Here is a 23,310-nt window from a genome sequence, read left to right as displayed (position 1 = left end):
CGATTGGGCACTTTTCCTGGACATGAATGGAGCAAATGCCTCTTTATTCAATGGGATCCCAGCTCTAGCCGAGAAGAATCGATCAACGCCCTGAATTACTCACGGTTAATTCGTCCATCGAATGTTCTAGTTATTAGTTAATGGACTATATTTTGTTTTATTATTGTACTTTGGGGGCTGATCGAGCTGCCGAGTGCGGACTGTGGAGTGACATGTGCACGGGAGACCCGGACCCGGATGCTGGCTGGCGTCCCCGCACGAAAGCGAGTCCTGTATTTTTCTCGGCTTTTCATCAGATCTCCCCATGCAGGGCGCCGGTGCGCGGCCGCAACGACTTTCAGGCACTGCGCTCGCCGCGTCAGGGAGTCACTTTCGCTGCCTGCTTTTCCTTCTTTATTCCTCTCCAGCGGGGCCCACCTTGTTTGTGCTGCAGTGCTGCTAGTACCAGTGCTCGATTGCATTGGCCACTGCCGGCCAGGAGGAGCGAGTGACCGCACGAGTCCAAAAACCGCTGGAATTCGAAGAACCCGTCGAATGCCCATTTTACTGTCAGTAACAGGCCACCTGTATTCTCGTATTCTTTCCCCCATCCCGTCAGTCAAAGAACAAAGCTGGGCAAACCAACCCACATGCAGGTCAGGGTCGTGATGATGACGACGATGCGAGCAGACATGGCGGAAGGCGAAGGGTGCCTCGCCAGAGTTGCCCCATCTCGAGGGCTCCCTCCCTCTCTGCAAACGTGCCATCTCTATTCTCTAGTATATAATAAATTGGACAGGCGCGAGAGATTCTCGTGTGGATGTGGGGTTGCCTCCCTTGTCCATCTCTTTCAGATGGGGAGCTCGGCCCGCTGGCCTCCCACTGGACTCCCCTGTTCTCCTCTCCGATGTGGCGCGAGTGAGCGCGACAGCTTCTCGTCTATCTGAGCCGCCTGTCCCGTGTCCTCAGCTGTCCGTCCAGCTAGCTCCCCGCCGGAAGCGGAGAGCGTCGGATTGGATCCCCTCAAGACCCGGGAGGAGTCGATCAGGACAGGCAGGTAGGTGCTCGATGGATTTTCGGCTCCTTCCTGTCCCGATGGCGATTTGTTCCTCTGTCGCGTCTCCCAATCCCTCTCGATCCGGAGGGGAACAGAGCAGCTCAGATTCAGGGGCGACGAGTTCCTGTCATGTTTGACTGCTGGCCTGTTTCTTTCTGGTGTCTGTTCAGTTCTTGTTTATTGCCATGACGCATCTGTGTCACCAGCGGAGGCGTTCAGGCTTCGGATTGCTGGCGTCGGCAATGGCGACCCTCCTGATTTTTCTTTGGTTCAAGGACAGAAATTCCTTGCTGATTTCTTGATTTGCGCGGGCATTTAGTGTGGATTGTGTTCCCGGCAAAGTTCCGTCCTGCCACACTTTCAGTCTATATTTCCGTGGATCTCGCGATCGAGACGTGTGAACAACCGCTTCTTTATTCTTTCTTTTTAATCCTCTAGTTTTTATTTGAGTTTTCTTTTGCATGTCTGGTGATGCTGATGTAGTGATGCGTGTTTTTGCTTCAGATAGTCATCACTCGGCAGATAGAGCGTCCCCAGTAGCCACTATCGCTCGCCCGGCGACATGGAGAAGGAGAAGAAGAGGAGGAGCTGGTTCGAGCGCATCAGACGGCTCTTCACCTCCTCCGAGCCCAAGGAGAAACCGAGAGCTGACAAGGTTCGATCACCCCTCATGTCACTTTTCTTGTGTTAGCCTTGTGTTTCGATCGAGGAGGCAAGCTTTGTCGATCGGTGTCCATGGCAATGGCGGATGATGACGATCGATTCCTGCGCAGAAGTCGAAGAGCAAGCGGTGGCTGCCGGGGAAGCTGAGGACGCAGCACTCGTTCGCCCTCCCGGCGCCGGCGCCGGCGCCGGCGCCCGCGGCCGCGGCTGCAGACCACGAGATCAGGCAGGCGGAGGACGAGCAGAGCAAGCACGCCATGACCGTCGCCCTTGCCACCGCGGCGGCAGCCGAGGCTGCGGTCGCCGCTGCGCACGCCGCCGCCGAGGTCGTCCGCCTCACCGGCCAGCAGCCCGCGCCCCCGCCGCTTGAGCAGGAGGAGCATGCCGCCGTCTTGATCCAATCTGCTTACCGCGGGTACCTGGTACGTGACACGGCTAGTTGATCCAGCAATGCAAATTCTCGATTTTGTAACGGGGATCACTAGTGAATTGGACCGCTTTTGCCATGCTTTCTGGGGGGCAACATCCATGTCACTGACTGACGCTGGTCACTCTGAATGCAGGCTCGGCGGGCGCTGCGCGCGCTCAAGGGTCTGGTGCGGCTGCAAGCGCTGATTCGGGGGCAGGCGGTGCGCCGTCAGACGGCGGCCACCCTGCGCGGCCTCGAGTCCCTGATAAGGATCCAGGCCCGGCACCGCTCCAAGGCCGGGGGCCCCGACCACCTGAACGCGCTCGACGGCGCGGACGACGACGACGACGCCCTGCTGCTGCGGCGCAGCCGGGAGCTCTACGCCGCCGCGGTCCACGTAAGTCACGCCTGTCCTGCTCCAGGCGGTTCCGGTTCCGCTGGCCGCCGGAAGCGGTGCCGCGGAGGCGAACGTGCGAATGATTGGCGCCGCACATGCGCGGCATGTGGGTAGAACCGTAGAAGGGTCGGCGGGCGGCCGGCAAGGCGGAGGCGCGTCGCGTCGGCGTGCCGTCCGATGGGCGCGCACGCCACATGCCCGTGCGAGGTGCGGTGATTCCTCTTGGGGTTGCCGGCCGGGACACGCGCCTCGTGTCCCGGGACCGAACCTACTCCAACTCTACCCCCCGCGTATAGGTCTGCATCGGGCTTTGGTCGCCGTGCACGTGGGTCGCAAGCTGCAGAGTAGCAGTAGAGCACAGTAGCGCGCGACCTGCCTTCCTTGGTCTGTTTCGACGCGTCCGGAGTAGTTCCAGCCGTGCTGCGCTGTGGCCAGCTACTTGCTGCTCCCTGTGCAGGGCGTGGACCGCGGCCTCGTACTGGAAGTGGCAGGTGTGTGTGTGTGGACCGCGGGATCTACTGCTAGCATAGATGTTGCAGAGAGGAGGACGCGTACACAGTGCGATCCGATCGTGTACCACGTTCACAGTTTGGCCAGCCGCCGGCCGTGGCGGCCGCCGTGCATGGCTTCTGCACGGTGTCGGTAGGGGAAGAATGGCGGCCTATGATTCGGGTGGTATGGTCTCTCTGATCCAGTGTTGTCTTCTGTGTTGCGCGCAGGAGCAGCAGCAGGCGGGCAGCAAGGGGTGGGACAGCAGCATCTTCTCCAAGGAGGAGATGAGCGCCATGTCGCGGAGCCGGGAGGAGGCCGCGCTCAAGCGCGTGCGGGCGCTGCAGTACGCCTCCCTGCAGAGCGAGAAGCTGGGCATCCGGCGGCCGCCGCCGCTGTCCAGGGACGAGGCCGCCGACGCGCTCACCCAGCGCTGGAGCTGGCTCGAGGAGTGGGTCGGCTCCCAGCCCTTCGACAAGGACGTACCCGTCGCGCACCAGTCGCCCTACAACGCTGCCGACGGCACCGCCAAGGCCCGCCAGGCGCTCGCCGGCCTCGGCGGCGACGCGGACCGGCTCGGCTGCTCGGCGCGGCGGTCCTTCGTGCGGACGAGGCGCGCGCCGGCGCGGGCGGGCGACTACTACTACGAGGACGCCGCGCCGTGCTCGCCGGCGCCGTTCCCGGGGTACATGGCGTCCACGGCCTCCGCCAAGGCCAAGTTCCGCTCCATGAGCACGCCCAAGGAGCGATCCGCGGGCACCGACGCCTTCTCCGAGCACTGCTTCCCGTTCGCCGACCGCATGCTCTCACCGATCCCGTCCATGTCGCCCATCCCCTCCATCGCCAGCGACATGGGCTTCGCCAGGTCCACCAGACCGCCCGCCGCGCAGCGGTCTCCGAGGGTTAAGGGCCCCATGACGCCGGCGAGGTCGCGCTCGCGGAGGTCGCCGAGCCACCACAGCTTCGGCTCCGAGGCTGCACTGCACCAGCTGCAGATGGAGCACTACACACCAGTTCGGTGAAACAAAACTGGAGTGCCTTGATTTTGCTTTGTGATGCCATACCCACCCAACCGTGCAGTCAGTCCATCGGTGGCTCATCTTTTGTGAAGATACAGTTCCCTGTTCACATTCTTTTGTTTGTTCACCTTTCTTGCCAGGAGGGTTCAAGTGTTGTTCAGTAATGGAATGTAACAATGCAACATGAATCGCAAGCTTAGGTGACCAGCGCCACAATGTAAGAACAGGAATTATATGAGCAGTCAAAAGTATTTTGCATTGAGAAGAACATACACTCCACCCCTCTTTCATTCTTGTATAACAATTGTAATCTGAGCAAGTAAACTACTAGTGCACCCAATCGAAGAGATGGAGCAAACCTTGAAAGTGTTGTTTGAGGGCATTTCTATCCACCTGGCTACAAGTTGCTCCTTTGACAACTAAGTGAGAAAACATGTACTGATCTAACAATGCTGACAGGAAATTGTCCCATGATTCCCTTCATCGATACAAAATGTCAAACACACATTAAAAAAATTCTGAAACTACTACATCTTGTAAAATTCTAGCATCTCTTCTTCCAAAGGATGAGTCTCCCCCACTATAATCAGGCAGTGAAGGGGTGGGCCAAAATCAACGTCTAATAGCTTCTCCATAGGCCCAGCAACAATCTTCTGATCATCACTTCCAAGGCGTGCCACTCCTATGCACAGTGTATTCCTGCCATATGCTGGAGGCAAATGATCTTTGTCAATTAATGGAGCACTAAGGGAAAACTACTATTTTCGCATAGCAAGAATAAAGACATCTTTTCCTTTAACAGGCAGAAAGTTACTGCTTGGAAAGAAAGCAAGCTAAAGAAATGAAGTTCAGATATTCTACCAGATCCCCCACGCGATTCCTCCACCTCCAAAAGCTGACTTATTGCAGTGTTTACAGACATGAATCTTGGTGGTTCATAGACTTTTTTCCCTCTGCAAGTGGGCACTCAAAGTAAATAAATGAGCAAAAGATGTACCTATCACTTATCCAATAGCAATATAAACTGAACCACAGCTAGCGAGGACCGCTTCCATCTCACTGTCACTGAACACTGAGCAAGCCTTGAGACAACAAATGCATTGGCAGAACATTTTCAGTGCCAAACTGATCCTCATTAGGATGCAGTTATGCACTCCAAGGTAATGAGAATGGTAATCCAGAGGCAGCGAAGTATGCTATATTACATTATTACCTGGCTAAAGATTCCCATGTCGGCTCCTTCACACGGATATCTACATTGAACACATTAAATCAAATATTTTAACAACGATATCACTGAACCAAGCCCTCATAGTTACAAGAAAAAGCTATAGCAGTACAAGAACAAAGATAAACTAGCGGTTTCCATGCTTTTGTTTAATGTGTCATTTTAATCTTATATAGAGGAACAGAAATGAACATGATAAGAAAGATCTTGTGCTTTAAATCACATAGATGAGGGACTGAACAGAACTATACCTTAATTTTGTGGCAGTCTAATAGTTTAAGCATTGCTTGTATTTGCTTACAAGATACAAGACCAAGATCTAATCACTTATCAGTATATCATGTGCTGAGATTTAACTCTTTAGGTCACATTACACATGGCCATGAACTAATGATCACTTGCCTATTTTCTTGTTAACAATGGATTAATATAACATTGAAACGGTCAGGCGAGAATCACAAACCAAGTAGGCAAAGCGTGTGCAGCCCAAGCCGGGAATTATTTTGAATCTTCTCGTAGAAGCTATCTGGTCTCCATTCCTCTGTGAAGAATGGTATTGAGATAGTCTCTCCATAGCGGTAAAGTTGCAACCCACAAACTCCAATTGCATTCATGACGGATGCATTGTGAATCACCTTCACTTCTACCCCCATTTTCTTGGCACGAACAACCAAATCGGTATGTGTAGTTGCCCTGAAAATCCCATCCCAATGAAAACAGAGAAAAAGAAATTACTCATAACACTAACAAAAGCTTACAAGCAATCCCAATCAGACTTCCAACATGTGCAATGGCATACATGTGTTTGTACATAAGCAGAAAACAAAGAAGCTCTTGCCTACTGTTCAACAAAGGTAGGTGTAAATATGTATCTGGCATAAATTTATCATGTATAGACATGGAACTGGCATGATGAACAGATTTCAAGCCTCAAGGAGACAACCAATCAACTCTAGGCCTAAAAGACATCTATGAATCATGGGCTGTGACACAATCCAACAAATTTAGACGAAATTCATGCATACAAATCCACCCAAGAACATCTTGGTACTAACAGTGCTCGGTGTGTGCTCCATCATTGGTATCCTCAAGTTCATGGACACCAACTCAACAACAGAACGCCAAATTCAGTCACTCGTATCCAGAACTCTATTTGAGAGATGAGCACGCATCTGCCATCTACAGAAGCTCCAGCACAGCCAGCTCAAAAACGGGAAAGAAGCAAAGCAACAGTTACCCAAACGGGTCGCCGACCACGAGGAAGGCAACGTCCGCGTCGGCGGCCTCGAGCAGCACCTGGTCGACGCGCTCTTCCACCATCTCCCGGTCCGCGACCGTTATCTCCTTCCCGTACAGCTTCTCCTGGACGCAACAAACGAGCGCGCGGCGACGCCTGTGAGCAACAGCTCCGCGGACTGACCACGGAGGCATTTCATTGAACAGGTGGTGGGCGGACACGAGAAGGGAGCCGTACCAGGTTGGCGAGCGCCGCCGGGTCGAGGCCGAGGGAGAGGAGGGAGGTGTAGGCCTCCATGTAGATCTTGGAGCAGCTGCGCACGGCGTCGAGCCCCCGCACCGTGATGTCGCGCTCGTCGCCGAGGCCGAGGCCCACGATGTAGAGCATGGCGGCGGCGGTGGGTGGGCGAAGGACGGAGTGGCGGCCGGAGGGGGCAAGCCTCCCCGTGCAGGGCGTTGAACCCGAGGAATTGGGAGGAGGAGGATCGGCGAGCGAGGTGCCCGGCGGCGTTTGCGCTGCCTTGCTCTGGTGTAGCCGGCGGCGGCTCGCGTGTTCGGGGTGGGTTTGTCCTCCGACTTTTCAGCGGCGCATGCTTTCACAGCCCTAAAGCGTTCGAATTCGGGCCGTTGGGCTTAGATCCGACGGCTCACGGTTGGGGGATCCATGATATTCGGGTTGCAACCGATGAGCGCCGCGCCGCGCCGCCGCCTGCCGTTCTCCGGCGAGGCTCCAGACTCTCCGGAGCACCAAGGTCAAGTACGAACCATCCAGAAGAAGATCCATCCAGTCATCCAGTACAATTGCACGCAAACGACCAAATAAATAGTCCTTGCAACTCGCAAGCGTGTGGCTAATGACCTAAATCTCTGTACACGGCTGCTACAATTATAGTTACTACATATGCTGCTTGCCTGCTTCTACGGAATTATGCACGCTACAGTATAATATACAGTGTGCAATAGAGATTCCCCGTGAGTGCCACTATGTTGATTGGGCAGAACTGAATAGCTGCTCCCATTTCACCGGGTCCGTCCCAGGTCCTTCGCCCTGAATGAACATGATTACTCCCATCTCAGTCCAAGTTAAAAGAGATTATTGCAATTGCTTGCCAGAAAAAAAAAAGCACAACTATGTAGCCAGTGAGGTCCATTTTTTGGTATGCGATTCTGAAAGGAAGCACAATTTATGTTTGCAATGGGAAGAATGATAAGCATAGCATGTCATAAGCACCAATTGCGTCGTGCCCAAGAATACCTTCACTGAATTAATCTCGTATATCTGTCCTTCAGTGGATTCAATATCTAGAGCTTGGATACAGGCCTCTGCCACCACCAGCCTGCTAACTTCTCCCACAAGCTTGTCACCTAGTAGGATAGCGGGAAAGTGTTAGAAGAACCAAAAAACCTATTTTTTTTTTAAAATCACCATAAGATGCAGCAGAATAACGAAAGGAATAACCTTTGCCTATGACTACTGCTCGCCGCTCTCCAGCTGTGGCTTTAAGAAGTGTATTAAGATCATACGAAGTGTACGGCCCATCAGTCAATCTTCCAGGCCTGTAAACAGCTCATATCATGTCAGAATAATATATCCATGATGTGTCCACTGTCCACCAATACAATTTCCTGTGTATAAGATGAACCTGATAATGGTGAACGGTATCCCCGAACTGCGGACAAAGTCCTCTGCCATCTTCTTGTACTTGAGCACACCAAAGAGATTCATGATACTGAAAAATGCACAGCATAATCGCTTAAGGACCAAGGTTCAAATTATGTGTAACATAGGACCCAATAGAATAGAAATGCTATCAAGGTGAAAAGAATGGAGACCTGAACTGTAGAAAGTAGAATTAACAAGTCATAATGTTAGGTTCGCACAAGAAATATTTATGACTTCCTGACAGAAAATCAATTGCTAAATAAACTAGTATGATTTTGCATATATAAACTCTACACATAAGACGTGTTGCATATTGTTTTACAGGTATCATAACATTTACCATTACTATGATGTCATGAACTTCAATTGTAAATACTGAAATTCTTCCTAAGAATTGTAAGGTATACCTCCATGGCATTTCATTGTATTTTGTAACACCAATGGATGACACAAAAATCAGTCTCTTGATTGTCCGTGGAAGAGCGCTAACAAGATTTCGGATGCCATCCCAATCTATCAACAGGAAATGTGTGGTAATTAGTGAGAAAGCAGTAAGATATTGTCTCAACTCTCACCCATTAATTAATCACTGGCACTGTTAGCTTGCATATGTGGCAAACATGGATATAGCAATAATCATCAATATGCATGATCTTACCAGCAGAATGTACATAATAAAAACTTAAATGGATGTTTAGAATGTGAGACAAACAAGCAACTCATTAGCCCTCTAGCACATCTACATTTCAGGTTTTTTTTATTTGCCTCATTCTGGAATTGAAAGTCTCCTACATCAAGATTATCCTTGCAAAAACTCTTTCATTTACTTAACTTTCGTGATAGAGTATTTAAGAGAAGTTTAAGTGCACGTTCTTTTTAGCATTACAGCAGCATCTTGGGTGAAAATTTAACCTCAACTGCAGAATATCAGGCAGTGCATACCTACACGTTCTGGAGTGTTATCTCCATCCCAGCGCTTTGAAGGAAATGCTGTAGTTCCAGTGCAACATATCACATGTGTAACTCCCTATGAAAAGAGACCCCTATATTTTGACTTATTCAATCATTGCAGAAATATAGCCCATAAAACAGATAAATTGTAAGAACTCAAAGAAACAGAGTTCAACCTCAAACATTTGTGGATCCAAATCATTAGGATTTCTTGTGTCCCCTTTGTAAACCTGTCATAAAAGATAAACTTGTATTAGCACTTTGGCAGGAGTCACTCTAGCTCAAGTCACGACACAACGCATATTATTTTATCTCGAGAGCACCTGGGAAGAAAAAAAGAATGCTAAAACTACAGATGTACCTGCAGCACACTCTCATCCTGCTTGCCAAATAGAGACTCTGCCTTTTCGGGGTTTCTTAGGAGCAACCTTGACTTGATGTTCCTGCTGAGCAAAGATGCTACAACCAACTGCCCTGCAAGGATGTACTCAGTTAATGTTTTGAGAATTTATCTCGCAAGCAACACAAGAACTAAGGCTGCAGGACACAGCAACACAAGTCGGAGAAAACGTATGATGTAATGCAACTCAAACATGCCATCCTTCGTCCAACAGTATTTAGTATACCGCATGATTCAAACTCGGTCGTTGATATTAGGCTATTGTAAAATTCAGAGATAAATGAGCTCTGCAGCTTTACTGTATAGGAGCCGAAATACTAGCAATGCTGGAACAGAGACAGAGAGCAGCGGTATCTCTGTCTTACCAACGCCGCCGGTGCCCCCGACGACAAGAACCAGCTTGGAGGACGCCTTGGGGGGCACCGCGGCGCCGGTCTCGCCGGACGCTTCCGACCGCGCCGGCTGCTCCTGCACGGCCCGCGGCTCAGCCGCCGCCGCGAGCCGCCACCTGCCGCGACCCACCACCGCGCCGCACGCGAGCGGTCCGAGGGAAGCCGCGCGCGACCGCAGGAACGCCGCTCGACCGCTCCTGCCCGGCGGGGCGGCGACGAGCGGCGAGAGGAAGGGATTGAAGTTGAAGCAAGCCACCGCCATCGTGGGGCCAAGAGCAACAGCGGGTAGAGAAACGAACGAGAGCACAAGCGTGCGCGGCGCGGCGGCGGCGGGAGCAAAAGATATCGGAAGGGAAGGCGAGGCGCCGAGGCGGGAGGGGACGCGAGCCACCGGATGCGGCGGCGGCCACCTGGCCGCAGTCCAGCCAGGCATCGGACACCCCGGTGGGGCCCGTGCGGGTGAGTGGCTCGACGACGACGACGAGACGCAGGCACGCAACTGACCCACAGACTAGTGTTCCGTAATTGTGCCTCAGATTTTTCATGCATTCTTCATTCTCACAAATTCAAAAACACACCTTTCACAACCTAGATGTGGCCCATTCTCTTGTTAGTCCGAGAGGAGCTGGCAGTCTGCCATGGCATGGGCATTCAACTATTGCAGTGTTAGGGTCATCTTCACGACTTCACCCCAGGCTACAGCAAGCGGACTCAAACCGCCTCCAATTTTATCTCCATGATCTTGCTGTTCTCTTGCACTCCAACTTTCAGGCCTCCAATAACATCTGGTCAGACCATTCCATGCCACTCTAGTATATCACAAACACACTGACATGGGCCAAAACAGGAAACAAGTACACCATTAACTGACTGCGCTCTTGTCGTAGCCGTTCACAGTGATCCCGATGTTAACTTTCAGGCCCTTTCTCAGGGTTTAAAGTAGATACCTTTTTAATGAACTATGTAGAAGGGCTGATGATTATATTAAAAAAAGAATAAGTCCCAGAGAGTAACAAATAACATCGGTCAGTATTTTGGGACATCAGCACACGCCGCACCACTCAACTCAACTTAAAGTATAGCTTGATGTTACCTGCGGTATGTTAGAGGTGATTAGATTGTCAATTGCCACAATGAGTTTGGTGTTTCAGCATGTTGTTTGGTTGGAATTTTCCAAACTGAAACATGAACTGTTTTCTTGTGCAATAAAATGGCACATGGCATTGGTCTCTGTTTCTAGAAATGAAATCGGGTAAAAAAAAAAATCTAAAACTACACTTTGAACCCTTTAACATCTGATCTCCAAACGCACCATGTTGCAACCCCATCTAGAATGTTTGAAGATACTGATGCAAATAAAATGCCAATCTTTTTTATCAGGATCATGTTAATATGTAACATATACATTTCTTTGCTAAAAAAATATACATTTCATTTCCCTTCTAATATCTCATCTGCTTTGGTTGCAGACTTTATCAAGCAGCCTGAATTTAGTGCTTGCTTCACATTTTTGTAATAAGACGATAAAGATAGGAGGCGCTGTTCATGCACTCTTCATGCTGGCAAATTCAGAATCATAGCCAGGACAATCCATCACATTTATAGGATGATAAGATAGGAAGGCCCTATTCATGCATTTTTCATTCTCACAATTCAAAATCGTAGTCAGGATAATCCTTAATACTCCTTGTCATTTTTCATGTTATGGAGCATAGATGCTGCAAATTGCACAACTTCAATAAAAAATTGAAATGATATATGGAAGCCACAACATATACAAATGAACAATTTCTCCATTCCAAATCAAGCCTTTTTTAGCTTTCTGGATTCTAACAAATTTTATGTTATAGATCTAGCATCATAGATCAAATTGTAGGCTTTACATCAAAGAAAAATAAAATAAATATATGAAAGCCATAAGAAACATAGAAACCAGTTCTCTACTTCTTGCTTTGGTAGCGTTTGGAAAAAAAAAACCCCCTCATCCGACCAATTGCCAATTGCGCTTACATTTATATAAAAGCTTTCAGGGCTCCGATATGGGCCACCCGTGTCGTTCGCGTCCTGCCGCTGATCATCGATTAATCCAATGTGCACAGCGACTTGGGCATCAATTGATTCAACGTGGGGCTGTTCTCCACTGCAGCTTCCGCATTGGTTGGAAGCAATCGATCAATACAAGGCGCAGCGTAAATAAAGATAATCGGAGTATCTTGTTTACCATTTTCCTGGTAGAGCCTAGCATCGAAAGCACCCCTCACATACTGGGTTCCTACTTCCTCAGCTAGCAAACCCTGAAATAGACCCATGCTATTCATCACACTCTAGGCTTGCCAGAGCATCCAAACCAATGAAGCTTCTGTGATCGGCACGACTTTCTAGCGATTCACAAATCTAGGATGATGAGAGAGGACGCCCGGTTCAGCCAGTCACCTAGCCAGACCGCTTTCAGTCTTGAAGTGGCTCAGTCGGTACGTTCTGGGCTCAGTTGACACAGATCGATCAGGCTTGTGAATAAGAACAAATATGGACACAAGTAAGCCATGCTCTGAGCGCACTCTCGTCGCCCCCGCTCACAACCTGTCACAGTGATCCCGCTGTTCCCTTTCACTTCAACTTTCAGCCCTCCTTCCCTAGAACTTCTGGAACAGCCTCTGGAATTAATCAAACTTGTTAGGCCTTGTTTAGTTGCCCAACCTTGGGGTGCCAAAATTACTGTAGCAACACTGTAGCGTTTCGTTTGTATTTGTGAATTATTATCCAAATATTGACTAATTAGGCTCAAAAGATTCGTCTCGCAAAGTACAACAAAACTGTGCAATTAGTTTTTAATTTCGTCTACATTTAGTACTCCATACATGTACCGCAAGTTTGATGTGATGGGGAATCTTCTTTTTACATAGTGTCAAAATTAGGATTTGGGGGTGAACTAAACAAGGCCTTAAACCCATGGAAACAGGAAACAGGTATCACATTACAATAAGGTCTAATTTGAAAACTCCAATCCCTCTAGGATCCCGGACTTTTCACTGGATAGGTAATTCATGAGGATATAATTTTAATTATCATCTTAGTTCTTAGTGGGAGTTTTTCCATCCCTGAATTTTGCTCCTCCTTGCTTCCAAAAGGTGCCTAAAGGATATTCCTACCCATCTTAGCCTTTGGTTACCACTTGCACATTGATCAGGGTCCCAGGCATTGCAGGTCAAGTATCATCAATGCTGCTGTTCTTTCTTTTCAGTGGAGTAGCATAAAATGCTTGGAAGGCCAGGAAATCGTGGGATGGTGAAAGTGTAGATCTACATGCCAAGATAAGAAAAGGACGGGATTTTCTAAGGGCGGCCTTAGTACGTGATGATCATTACAGTGTAAAACCACAAAAAAAACAAAGAAACACTTTCATTTCTTCTTCCCAGCTTTGCCCTCCTTCCTTCTGACAACCTCATCAGCATATCGGATACCCTTTCCCTTGTATGGCTCAGGTGGTCTCCACTTCTTTATGGTAGCAGCAAACTGACCGATTGCGCTCTTGTCATAGCCGCTCACAATGATCCTGGTGTTCTCTTCCACCTTGACCTGCAGGCCTTCTGGAACAGCCATCCGGACAGGGTGCGAGAATCCCAGATTCATCACGAGATCGTTGCCCTCCACCGCAGCACGATATCCAACACCCACTAATTGAAGCTTCTTATCGAATCCTTTTGACACACCAATGATGATGTTGTCGGTCAATGTTCTGCATTGAAAATTTGCACCCAAGTATTTAGAGGAAGACGTGAAGGACAGACAAGATAAAGAATCCATAATATGATTTCTCTAAGAAACTTTCAAAGATCACTCGGTAAGGAGATCATTGATGCTTAAGGCAAACAAAATGTACATACTCTGAGTGAACTAGCAAAAGATTAAACGAAGCACAAAGGATAAAACAGATAGAGAATATGGTGATGTATCACACCTTTACATTCAATTATTGACCGTACATAAAGTACTCTTATGTGTGTATCTTAGCCAAGGTGGGTACTTTCCCCACGATATCTCTGCTCCTTTTATTCATTAAGATAATGCCAAGATAAATTATAGCCCAAGTGGTACAGACACTTGATGATGTTTGTTATAGATAAAAGAGATTTCACAGTTCCTGAATACCAGAAAGAAGCAATAGCATAGTCTATTTCCTTGGCACCAATACTGGACAGAGAATGGTGAATGCAAGAAGATAGACATCTGTATGCAAATCTTTTTCAGACCAACTAGAATGCGGCTATTTTGCTTAAAGCAGATCGTTTAAGTGTTTTTTCTCAGGTCTAGAACAAAGCAAAGCCATCACATTTACTGGTTATTGGCAAGACAAGAGGTCAGAGAAAAAAATAAATACATGAAGCACAATATCGCTATCTAGAATCTGAATCCTTGTAAGAGCTAATAACATTGTAGGACTGTTTATCTACGCATATACTGAAAATAGCATGTGTTATACAAATTATTCAAGGCACTGGTGGTATCACAATGAAATATTCATGAGAATCAGTACTGCTCCTCAGCTCCAGACTATACAAAGTGATAGCTCGACTATAAGAGTTGTGACAAGAACAGAGAGCTCATGATTTGGCAGCTAAATTTAGGAATACCGGGAGAAGATATATAACACAAGAATAAATGTAGTGAAACACATTATGGGAAGTAAATCAGCAAAAAATGATATGGGAAAACTCATTTTTAGTTTCCAGTTGCCATTTACCTGAAAAGTCCATGCATCTGGTTCGCCCTCTTAGTCTCCGCAGTCTTATAAAGTCTTAGCTTACCAGATTCTTCTTTCACAACTTTCACTTCACCTGGATAGCTCAGTGATAACTCCCCCAGCGGACCCTTAGCTTTGACAAACTGTTCCTCTAATGTGAGAGTAACATTTGATGGAACATCGATGGGCTTCTTTCCAATTCTAGATTCCTTGCACTCCACTACTGTTCTGACAAATCCAACTCTGCCAGCAGGGATAACACGAGGACGAATCCCTTGTGTCTTTCCAAGGAAGCCAGTTCTTGAATTGCTGGTTTATTTCAGAGAAAGTAAGAACCCCACTAAAATTTCTATATTATATTTTAGAAAAACAATCCTTCCTATTAGACAATAATGGATCAATTTGATTTAGACACTTTATTAGACCAAAATGAATTAAGAACATGAATGCTCAGCACAACGTTTGCTACTAACTAGAAACATGGGATCTTCTACTTCTAAAGACCAAACAGTAAAAGCTACCAACCCAAAACCGGTTGCTAAACTGTGCCTTCACCTTGAACTTTGTAAGTGCAAATCCAAGGCACCATGTCATATGTGCTAGTGCTAATGAGGATCATATAGCAGTAGATTATCAATCAGTGAGCCCTGGAAGCAAAACAAGGTCCTACATCCAAGCTATAGGCACTGAACTAATAGGTAACATTTCTGTAAGACAGAACACTAAACCCATCCAAATTGCTGTCCCATTCGAGATACAGCGCTTCCATCAGGAGCCTGCGACCTCCTGCGGTAATGCAGGAAGATGTGGCTGACTGCATTTAACGGAATTTCCCTACAAAACTAGTCCGATTGTTGGCAGGCGCCCACTCCAACTGCATCAGGATAAAGAATGTCTGGATTCACCACCAGCACTCCAACAGTCCAGTAGTCCACCCTTCTCCTTTAGATGGCGGAGCAGCAAGACAGTAACCAAGAAAATGTCGGTTCTTGAAAACAAGAAGCCCGGAAAATCCATCCAGGGCAACGAGGACATACGCCACGCAGCAATCCTTGACCCACGATGCTGGAACCGCAGCACTTGGCGCGTGTCAGTGGAGGGCCGAGAAGAAAACCACTCTGTCCTACGAGCCCGAGGCAGCGAGGGGCACTGACAGGAAGGAGAAGAGACGGCGAGGAGGGGCGTACCAAGGGAGGTGGAGGGAAGGGGATAGGGACGCCATGCTCGGGCGCTCGCAGTCGCCGGAGGAGCTGCCTCCGCTCGGTCGGTCGGTCGGTCGCCCTCCGTGCAGGGCCGCGCTGTTTTCTTATCCTGACGCTCGGTGGGAGATAGCACACAACCGGTTGCCTTGTTCTATTATCCAGGTAGAACACAACTCTGGGTACTGGGTGGGCTCAGACCAGGCCCGACATAGATATGGGCTCAGCCCGTTAATGCGCCAAGGTTAAACAGCCCGTTAAGATTTCTATAGAAGTTTTTTTAAAAAATAAAAATAAAAAAGAGAGAGTACAGATGGATATGGGTACAGGTGGATTTGTTGGGAGGGAAAAGTTAAAAGTTATATCAGATTGGAACATCTTATGATGTAAGACGTTAATCTTGGCTCTATAAAAACATTGAAAAGAGGATTGAGATAACTAACCTATAAGAAGGGCAATGGCTCCTAAATTCAATAGAATATGAGAGGAGATCTTTTCACATTCGCAAAAGCTTCTCTCTCGACGCTCAATACATCACGATCACGGTACATTAAAAAAAAGTAAGGCAATTATTACCTCCATTTTATTTTAAATTATCGGTCGTTTTAACTTCTTTGTCTATAGATTTTATTATACAAGTATATATGTATATTATGTTCAGATATATAGAAGAAACTACGTATGACGGATGATCTAAAATTTAAAATGGAGGGAAGAGATTAGTTGTCAACCTTTTGTCAACCTTGTGTGTATGGGTTTTTTTAAGGACCCCAGGAGCAATATCGTTAGCGGAAAGCTTCGTTGTCATCGTCAGTTCGTCACCAATAACCCAAGTCAGAAGTCACAAACACGAAGGCACCAAACCAGCAATCCTCTCGTTCCCCACACTTCGTCTTCCCTTTCCTCCCGTCGGAGCTCGGAACCCTACACAGTACACTTCACGGGAGGAGGCAGCCGGAGATGGACGACGTCAGCGGCGGCGCACCGGGGGCGTGCTCCAAGAACAAGAAGTCGCGGCACCTGGCCCGGTCGCTCACCTACCACCACCCGTACCAGGGGCGCCACCTGCCGCCAACGCCGCCGTCGCCGGCGCCCAACCCGCAGCGCCCGCAGTCGGTGGTCCTCTACACGACGTCGCTCCGCGGCGTGCGCCGCACGTTCGCGGACTGCTGCGCGGTGCGCGCCGCGCTGCGGGGGCTCCGCGTCGCCGTCGACGAGCGCGACGTCTCCATGGACGCCGCGCTCCGGCGGGAGCTCCAGGGGATCCTCGCCGCGCGGGGCCGCGGCTTCTCGCTCCCGCAGCTCCTCGTCGGGGGCGTGCTCGTCGGCGGCGCCGACGAGGTCCGCCACCTGCACGAATCCGGCGAGCTCCGCCGCGTCCTCGAGGGCGCACCCGGCCAGGACCCGGCCTTCGTCTGCGGCGCCTGCGGGGGCTTCCGGTTTGTGCCCTGCAACGCCTGCGACGGCTCCCGCAAGGTGTTCGTGGAGGCGGAGGGGCGCGCCCGCCGCTGCATCGAGTGCAACGAGAATGGCTTGGTACGCTGCCCCAATTGCTGTTCTTGATCGCTCAGTAGATGAATCCACCATGTTAACAGTAGTACGAGAACCAAAGTTAGACATGCGGAGAGAAACAAAGAATTCCTTGTTTCCTTGGCCCTGCACACATTTGAAGATTGGGTGTGCTGTTAGTGTTTGGGAGGAGAACGAATGGTTTCTTGGCCCTGCACTTGTGAAATCTGCAGCGCGATGATCGCACCTGGTGATTAAGGTGCCATCTCAAAATACTATACATGTGTTGTGTCTATGAAATGTGTCGGGGAACCTTCTTCATGTAGTAGAAGATGAACCAGAGGATTAGAGATTTAGAGGATGTACATAGAAGAAAGGTGGAGCCTTCCTTGTTTCCGTTGCCTGTTGTATATTGTAAACCTTGTGGTTGTGTACAGAGTTGGAGATTGGGTGTGGTGAATGGCGTTAGTGTTTCGGTAAGATACCAATATGCCAATAGGGTTATTGGCTGTATAGTTGTATAAAATCTGTGGAATGGGGAATCACAAGTGGTGATTAAGGTGCCATCTGATGTATATTTGTGTGTCTATGAAATGTACATTGAAAATTGATGTCTGGAGTGGGTTTGATCAATGTAGGTAATGGAGGCTGTGCTAAACATTATTCATTGTATATATATCCCCCTATTTTGCTGTTCTGTCTTAGACGTTTGCTTGGCTCCTAGGTAAGCATTTGTTGTGCTCTGAATTCTGAAAGATGTGATGTGCATCATTTTTTTCTTCTAAAACCATGTGCATATGATTTTACGCTTATGTTATTCCTAGATTAGTAGTGACACATTATTTTACACAAAAAAATGAAGCATCGCTTGTCTTGAAGAACCCTAGTGCTGTGGTTTGCAATACTATGATCATGCAGGTCAATAGTCAAGTTATATATTCAAGAACCTCATCTGTAACCACAAAGTCTGCAATCCGCACTTTTGTCTTGAAGAATCTGCTGTGTAGTGAGTTGTGATGGAGCCAGCCCTTTAGCCTGATAGAAGTCTTTCCACATGACAGCTGGGGTGGCGGCGGGGAGGGGGGCAATATATAGATGGCTCAACATTTCAGAAAGTTAAACTAGTAGAAGATCAGTATTGTGAGTCTTTGTTCCCAGAATACTAATTCGAGTTGGTGAAATGTATGAAGTAGACAGAGCGACCCACTAATCATATTGATAGAATGAACCGATAATTTCATCATCATTTAAGGTGGTGTTTTATTGCAATTCACAGGAAGGAAACCAGTAACTAAATTGTAGTGACTCTTCAACTGAAAGTTTTTTTTTTCGAGCAATCTTCAACTGAAACTTTGGATGAGCTTGAGTAACCTGAGCGTGTGAGCTCATGTCTTGTACATGGAAGGAGTTCTTAACTTGTAAAGATATGGTCATTGTGTGAAATAAAAAGCTTGTCTGTTTCTTTCATATTTGTCTGTAATGGCTGCTCCTGTTGAAGATTTATAATTTCCGATTGTACAGAAAAGAAATCACGAACTTCAGATGATATTTCTTATAGGGGCATTGCTTGTCTTTTATATGTGAATAAACTGAAAGTTTGGATTTAACAATTGCGTAGTTGTTATGACATCATATAGAAAAGTACATGTTTTATTTTTTTTCCCTTGTAACTGTGATTACGCTTTTGGGACACATGCTCAGTTTCTGAACTATCCCACTATTCACACGAACAAGATCTGTAGAAGGATCAAATCATGTTGCTGAGACAAACTTCATTGTGTACGTCAGTATGTGATGGATGTAAAGGTCAATAAAGAGTTCGAACGGAAGTCTGAATGCCCGGTGCTGAGTAATTGCTCGTAGTACAGCTATTTGTTTCTCCAGGGGTTTGTCTCCCGCGATGCATAATTCAAACTTTTTGCAATATACATTTCAAAATCTTGACATCTGGAGCCTACCTGTTTGAAACCTTTCTCCTTTTTTTTTCAGTTTACTTAGCACTTCATTTCCTATCTGCTCTGGAAGATGGCATGAGATGTGTTGAACCCTCCTTTTTTAAAAAAAATCTTGAACAGGTGGCACTCCAGAAGGGGTCCTTTCTAGCATTTCACAATACTTAATTCTCTAGCATATATCATTCGCATCTCATGAGTTGCCATTAGATTCTCCTATACCACAGAATGGCAGCTCCTAGACAGTTCAAGCTGAAGAGATCTCTACGAATTCTACATCAGTACCGTGCTGGTTTACATGAGATGAGCTACATCCACCAGAACCAGGAGGCTACAGAAGCCAGAAGACAAATAGCAAACTAGAGCAGGCTAAAAAAATTACGAATTGTCAGTTCCTGCACGCAGCTACAGCTCTTGCTAATGTGATTCATGACCTCAAGAGGTCAGGACAGCACGAGGAGGGTGGGCTCCTGATTATCCTACTGCTCCTTCCAGATTCTCCCGGTGACCCGCAGCTTGAGCTCCTTCCTGTCACCGCCTGAGAAAAACAGGGCCATGTTCCGCTGGATGATCAGCCCGTCATAGCTGTCACGGACCTTCCGATGGCTGTCTCTGATGCTACGGGGCACTCCTTGCCAGATCATCTTGCGCCCAGTGCCTCCCACCTCCAGGCTGTAGCTGTAGTTCTTCGCTTCCACGTCGTCTCCCATGAACCTCAGGAAGGCAATGTAGACAGGTGCCATGCCCAGCTGAAAGGCTTCAAAGTGTAAGCAGAAGTATTGGCCAAAGCAGCTAAACACCTGCATGAGATAATTATAATTAGTTTGTTTACTTCATCATTCATTCAATGGTAATGACAAAATTAATAGACATCACATTTTTGTTGCACTGGAAGAAATCCATGAGAGAAGGTTTCAGATAAAGAAGCAATTTGAAATGTTTTGCGCTCTTGACTTGAAACAGTCAAAGACTGTTCATCAAAATTAGATGAACATGGATCTGTACAAGCAGTGCCTTTGTATAAGAAAATTATTTTCAACCCAAAAAGTGTGTGATGATCAGCACCTTTATTGTATTTCTATATGTGTGACAACTAGTTGCAGGTTGATAAACACATGCCACACTAATATTTGACAAATATGCAGAAAGTTTCACTTCAGAAATGTCCACAAAAAGCTATAGAAAATTGAACTTCAATCTTTGCGGAAGGAAAACAAGTTTCGAAAAAAACACCTAATAGAAATTGTTAATCAACACATTGATGAAACGAGTAATACCGTAAGCATCCAGGTGGCATTTTCGACTTCATGAGGGTTTGGCTTGACATAACGATGGTTGAAGGTGCAGCCATTGTGCATGTCAACTTTGTGGTCATCTTTCAAGTGATTTACCAAGTATGGAATGTCACCAGCAACCGTGCATTCAGATCCAGCATATGGACAACTATAGGGCCTATATTGGCACTGTGACTCATGCTTCAGTTTGCTGTAGTAAGGATATATGCCTGAGCACCCAAAGGTCTGGTACTTGCATGGAAGTTCAAGAGATGCAGCCACCTTCTCGAGAGCAAGGCATCTTATGTTACCCAATTCATGCCTACATGTTGGACAGCGATTATGAACCCTTGGTTTGCATCCAGAGCACAATGTATGACCATTGGAGCACTGCACAGAGAAAACATGACATTACTATCATATGAAATAAGATTTTACTAGGTTAATAGGAGATATACAGCAGAACATCTTTCTGTTCCGCACCATATACCTAACAGAAAACACATTTGTGGTTTCTAAACACTGTAGATTGAACATCTCCAGGAATTGAGATGGACCAGACTAAAAATGTGATAGCAGTTCATAATACTGAAAGCAACTCTTGAACCAGTAAACCATAATTTCCATCCAAATGACTAGATTTGAAGAGGGTTAATTTAATACAGGCATATATGTAAACATGCAATGGATCGGTACGCATGTGCACCTGATGAATAGGAGGATACATGGCACTCAAGCAGACTGGACATTCCAGAAGTTCACGCACACTGCTAGACACCACCACATTCGGTTTTGGTGGATGCTGAATATGGTCGCCAGCGAGTTCTGTAACGTCTAGTACCTCAGTCTTTGGGGGATCAATAACCTCAGAACAGGAATCATCAATATAACCAGCTGTAGCCATCATCAGGGTCTTGGAATTATATATCCTGCTAAGAGAAAAGGACAGATATATTAGTATATTACATTACACAATACTATTTAAAAAGCACGGGAAAGATACATTCAGTCAGTCAGCAGTCTGTATCATTTCATTACCATCTCTTGAGTATAAGCATAATTTTACATGACCGGGCACTGTTAAAATATTTTGAAATAAATTATAAAAAAGAAAAGATTTTGAAATAGATGGAGAACGGTCTATAGGGTCTAAGTGACGCTTTCAAGTGTTGACCAGGCAGGTTTTCCTACTTACGCAACAAATATCTCACAAGTCCCATGGACTTGTTCAAAGTTTCCGGGTAGACCTCATATCGAGCTTTTATTAGTATGCCTTTCACAAGAAGAAAAGGTGTACAGTGCTAGTCATTTTTCATTCGTTTGCGTGTAATCTCAGTTCCTTCGAATTGAACACTGTGGTTAACAACCAAAGCTTTATTCTTTTCTGATCTCCTATTGATAAAAAAATCGCATCCTGGTGAGGAAGCAAGGAGATTTACAAAGGGAAGAAGCGCATCGAAGCGGCACGAAATCGCATCAGATCGAGAAACTAAACCCCAAAACAAACCCTGCTCAAACCCTGGCAAACACGCAGTTAATCTTAAACCCCTTCGCTTCCATCCACTCGGCCGCATTCGAATCGCTCGAGCAGAGGCGGAGTCACCTCGGCAACTCCTCCCTACCCTCCTTCCCTAAAAACCCAATCTTTCGCCCGGAAAACCATAAAAAATTCCCCAAGAAAAATGAAGCAGCAAAGTCTTAGAGCAGGGGTTTACCTCGGCGGAAGAGGGGACGGAAATGCGGAATGGGTCTGCTCGGCCGCCCTGATCTCGCCCGCTTGGCGGCGGATGGCTGGCGAGGTGAGGAGGCGGCGGCCGAGATGAGAGAGAGGCGAGGGATTTCGAATGAATGCTCCCCTCTCTCTCACTCCCTGTCCCCTCTGCCCTCTGGTTGTTTTTGTTTCCTTCCTCTGGTTGTTGTCTCGTGAAAGTCGTGAAGCTTTTTCGTTCCGTGCGCTGCTTGTTTGGATCCTCCGGCGCCTCGGGACTCGCCCTTCCATTTATTCAGCCATATTTATTATTAAAATAAATAGTTTTTTAATTTAAAGAAAGAGCCATAAACAAATTGGTACTAGTATGGTCTGCAAACAGTCAATTTGACCCCTCTCTTGGGAAAACTTTGACTAATTTTGCGTCATGATCCAAGTGTTTATTTCAGCGATGTAGCCGGCCTCCTTGACCGCTTATCCTTCTCGCCAACCCTGTAAAAGGCGTCGCCCACGCCCGACGGCAAAGATTGAAATTGCCAGCTTACCTGGGTGATAGGCACCTGGTAGCTACGAGGGCCCCATTATTTTTTGCCCGTCCAAACGAACAAGAAGCATTACTATAACAAAAATAAAAGAAAAAAATACTCCCCGTATAAAAATATACTACCATGTCATTTTAGACTTCTGAAGTGCATGTCATTCTATAATAAGATAATTCCTTATTTGACACCAGACAAATGACTCGTTCCTTTATTAGCCCTCGAAATTTCTTCCTTCCTTATTTAACACTGATTTCAACTTTCGTTCCCAAATTAACACTCTGATGGATTTTCCGTCCGAAGAACCGTTAAATGCCTTTGCGAAAAGATGATTTTGACCCTATAGGCCCCACCACTCTTCTCCCTCCTCTGCTCCACACCGCACAGGTCCTCGACGCTCCTCCTCCTCGCGCTCCTGGCCACCACGGTGTGCCTCGCACACGCAGGCGCCGAGTCCGCAGCGCCGCGCTACTCGCTCGCCTCCGGCGGTCTCTCCCCAGCCCGC

At 47.4% G+C, this 23,310-nt stretch overlaps 6 protein-coding genes across 13 annotated transcripts; 2 read left to right on the top strand and 4 right to left on the bottom strand.

Moving 5' to 3' along the window:
* Positions 1-766: 766 nt before the first annotated feature.
* LOC117837861 (protein IQ-DOMAIN 11) lies at positions 767-4,283 on the top strand. 6 transcript variants are annotated; one of them, XM_034717653.2, is made up of 6 exons: positions 767-1,036; positions 1,243-1,431; positions 1,541-1,691; positions 1,810-2,121; positions 2,263-2,505; positions 3,225-4,283. In XM_034717653.2, the coding sequence occupies exons 3-6, from the start codon at positions 1,599-1,601 to the stop codon at positions 4,014-4,016; spliced, it is 1,440 nt and encodes a 479-aa protein (XP_034573544.1). In that variant the 5' UTR covers positions 767-1,036; positions 1,243-1,431; positions 1,541-1,598; the 3' UTR covers positions 4,017-4,283. The 6 variants fall into 6 exon arrangements, with proteins under 6 accessions (XP_034573544.1, XP_034573546.1, XP_034573547.1 ...); XM_034717655.2 differs by lacking the exon at positions 1,243-1,431 and having other exon boundaries at positions 1,545-1,691; XM_034717656.2 differs by lacking the exon at positions 1,243-1,431 and having other exon boundaries at positions 3,231-4,283.
* On the bottom strand, positions 4,232-7,132 carry LOC117837863 (probable diphthine methyl ester synthase). Its single transcript, XM_034717660.2, has 6 exons — positions 6,716-7,132; positions 6,479-6,603; positions 5,705-5,934; positions 5,227-5,266; positions 4,875-4,966; positions 4,232-4,722 (listed from the first exon to the last, which is right to left on the bottom strand). Exons 1-6 carry the CDS (start codon positions 6,863-6,865, stop codon positions 4,541-4,543), a joined length of 819 nt encoding a protein of 272 aa, XP_034573551.1. The 5' UTR covers positions 6,866-7,132; the 3' UTR covers positions 4,232-4,540.
* A 146-nt stretch (positions 7,133-7,278) lies between these two features.
* Positions 7,279-10,303, bottom strand: LOC117837862 (uncharacterized protein At5g02240). Of its 2 annotated transcripts, none has more exons than XM_034717657.2 (9): positions 9,791-10,303; positions 9,453-9,565; positions 9,268-9,321; positions 9,083-9,167; positions 8,548-8,653; positions 8,121-8,207; positions 7,937-8,034; positions 7,733-7,842; positions 7,279-7,525 (listed from the first exon to the last, which is right to left on the bottom strand). In XM_034717657.2, exons 1-9 carry the CDS (start codon positions 10,143-10,145, stop codon positions 7,460-7,462), a joined length of 1,074 nt encoding a protein of 357 aa, XP_034573548.1. In that variant the 5' UTR covers positions 10,146-10,303; the 3' UTR covers positions 7,279-7,459. The 2 variants fall into 2 exon arrangements, with proteins under 2 accessions (XP_034573548.1, XP_034573550.1); XM_034717659.2 differs by having other exon boundaries at positions 9,857-10,294.
* A 2,790-nt stretch (positions 10,304-13,093) lies between these two features.
* Positions 13,094-15,972, bottom strand: LOC117837613 (large ribosomal subunit protein uL6c). Its single transcript, XM_034717334.2, has 3 exons — positions 15,812-15,972; positions 14,625-14,933; positions 13,094-13,619 (listed from the first exon to the last, which is right to left on the bottom strand). The coding sequence occupies exons 1-3, from the start codon at positions 15,844-15,846 to the stop codon at positions 13,283-13,285; spliced, it is 681 nt and encodes a 226-aa protein (XP_034573225.1). The 5' UTR covers positions 15,847-15,972; the 3' UTR covers positions 13,094-13,282.
* LOC117837614 (uncharacterized protein At5g39865) lies at positions 15,864-18,029 on the top strand. The gene has a single exon (XM_034717335.2). It carries the CDS (start codon positions 16,784-16,786, stop codon positions 17,384-17,386), a length of 603 nt encoding a protein of 200 aa, XP_034573226.1. The 5' UTR covers positions 15,864-16,783; the 3' UTR covers positions 17,387-18,029.
* A 1,379-nt stretch (positions 18,030-19,408) lies between these two features.
* Positions 19,409-22,572, bottom strand: LOC117837612 (E3 ubiquitin-protein ligase DIS1). 2 transcript variants are annotated; one of them, XM_034717333.2, is made up of 4 exons: positions 22,274-22,572; positions 21,265-21,490; positions 20,562-20,948; positions 19,409-20,084 (listed from the first exon to the last, which is right to left on the bottom strand). In XM_034717333.2, the coding sequence occupies exons 1-4, from the start codon at positions 22,555-22,557 to the stop codon at positions 19,764-19,766; spliced, it is 1,218 nt and encodes a 405-aa protein (XP_034573224.2). In that variant the 5' UTR covers positions 22,558-22,572; the 3' UTR covers positions 19,409-19,763. The 2 variants fall into 2 exon arrangements, with proteins under 2 accessions (XP_034573224.2, XP_034573223.2); XM_034717332.2 differs by having other exon boundaries at positions 21,265-21,487.
* Between the last annotated feature and the right edge of the window lie 738 nt (positions 22,573-23,310).

The sequence above is a fragment of the Setaria viridis genome, chromosome 9 (genome assembly GCF_005286985.2).
Source record: "Setaria viridis chromosome 9, Setaria_viridis_v4.0, whole genome shotgun sequence".
Classification (NCBI taxonomy): Eukaryota; Viridiplantae; Streptophyta; class Magnoliopsida; order Poales; family Poaceae; genus Setaria; species Setaria viridis.
This window is presented reverse-complemented; position numbering and strand designations above follow the sequence as displayed.

Coding starts and splice junctions, on each gene's coding strand:
- LOC117837614 (XM_034717335.2), top strand. CDS start 16,784: ATGGACGACGTCAGCGGCGGCGCACCGGGGGCGTGCTCCAAGAACAAG.
- LOC117837612 (XM_034717333.2), bottom strand. CDS start 22,557: ATGGAAGGGCGAGTCCCGAGGCGCCGGAGGATCCAAACAAGCAGCGCA. Junction 21,491..22,273: donor CCGTCCCCTCTTCCGCCGAG/GTAAACCCCTGC, acceptor CTTTTCTCTTAG/CAGGATATATAATTCCAAGA. Junction 20,085..20,561: donor ATGCCACCTGGATGCTTACG/GTATTACTCGTT, acceptor TATCTCATGCAG/GTGTTTAGCTGCTTTGGCCA.
- LOC117837863 (XM_034717660.2), bottom strand. CDS start 6,865: ATGCTCTACATCGTGGGCCTCGGCCTCGGCGACGAGCGCGACATCACG. Junction 5,267..5,704: donor GCACACGCTTTGCCTACTTG/GTTTGTGATTCT, acceptor TGTTCAATGTAG/ATATCCGTGTGAAGGAGCCG. Junction 4,967..5,226: donor ACATGGGAATCTTTAGCCAG/GTAATAATGTAA, acceptor GCCCACTTGCAG/AGGGAAAAAAGTCTATGAAC.
- LOC117837613 (XM_034717334.2), bottom strand. CDS start 15,846: ATGGCGTCCCTATCCCCTTCCCTCCACCTCCCTTG. Junction 14,934..15,811: donor CCTTCCCTCCACCTCCCTTG/GTACGCCCCTCC, acceptor GAAATAAACCAG/CAATTCAAGAACTGGCTTCC. Junction 13,620..14,624: donor CAGATGCATGGACTTTTCAG/GTAAATGGCAAC, acceptor TTTTCAATGCAG/AACATTGACCGACAACATCA.
- LOC117837862 (XM_034717657.2), bottom strand. CDS start 10,145: ATGGCGGTGGCTTGCTTCAACTTCAATCCCTTCCTCTCGCCGCTCGTC. Junction 8,035..8,120: donor ATACCGTTCACCATTATCAG/GTTCATCTTATA, acceptor AGCTGTTTACAG/GCCTGGAAGATTGACTGATG. Junction 7,526..7,732: donor ACGAGATTAATTCAGTGAAG/GTATTCTTGGGC, acceptor ATGTTCATTCAG/GGCGAAGGACCTGGGACGGA.
- LOC117837861 (XM_034717655.2), top strand. CDS start 1,599: ATGGAGAAGGAGAAGAAGAGGAGGAGCTGGTTCGAGCGCATCAGACGG. Junction 2,122..2,262: donor CTGCTTACCGCGGGTACCTG/GTACGTGACACG, acceptor CTCTGAATGCAG/GCTCGGCGGGCGCTGCGCGC. Junction 2,506..3,224: donor TCTACGCCGCCGCGGTCCAC/GTAAGTCACGCC, acceptor TGTTGCGCGCAG/GAGCAGCAGCAGGCGGGCAG.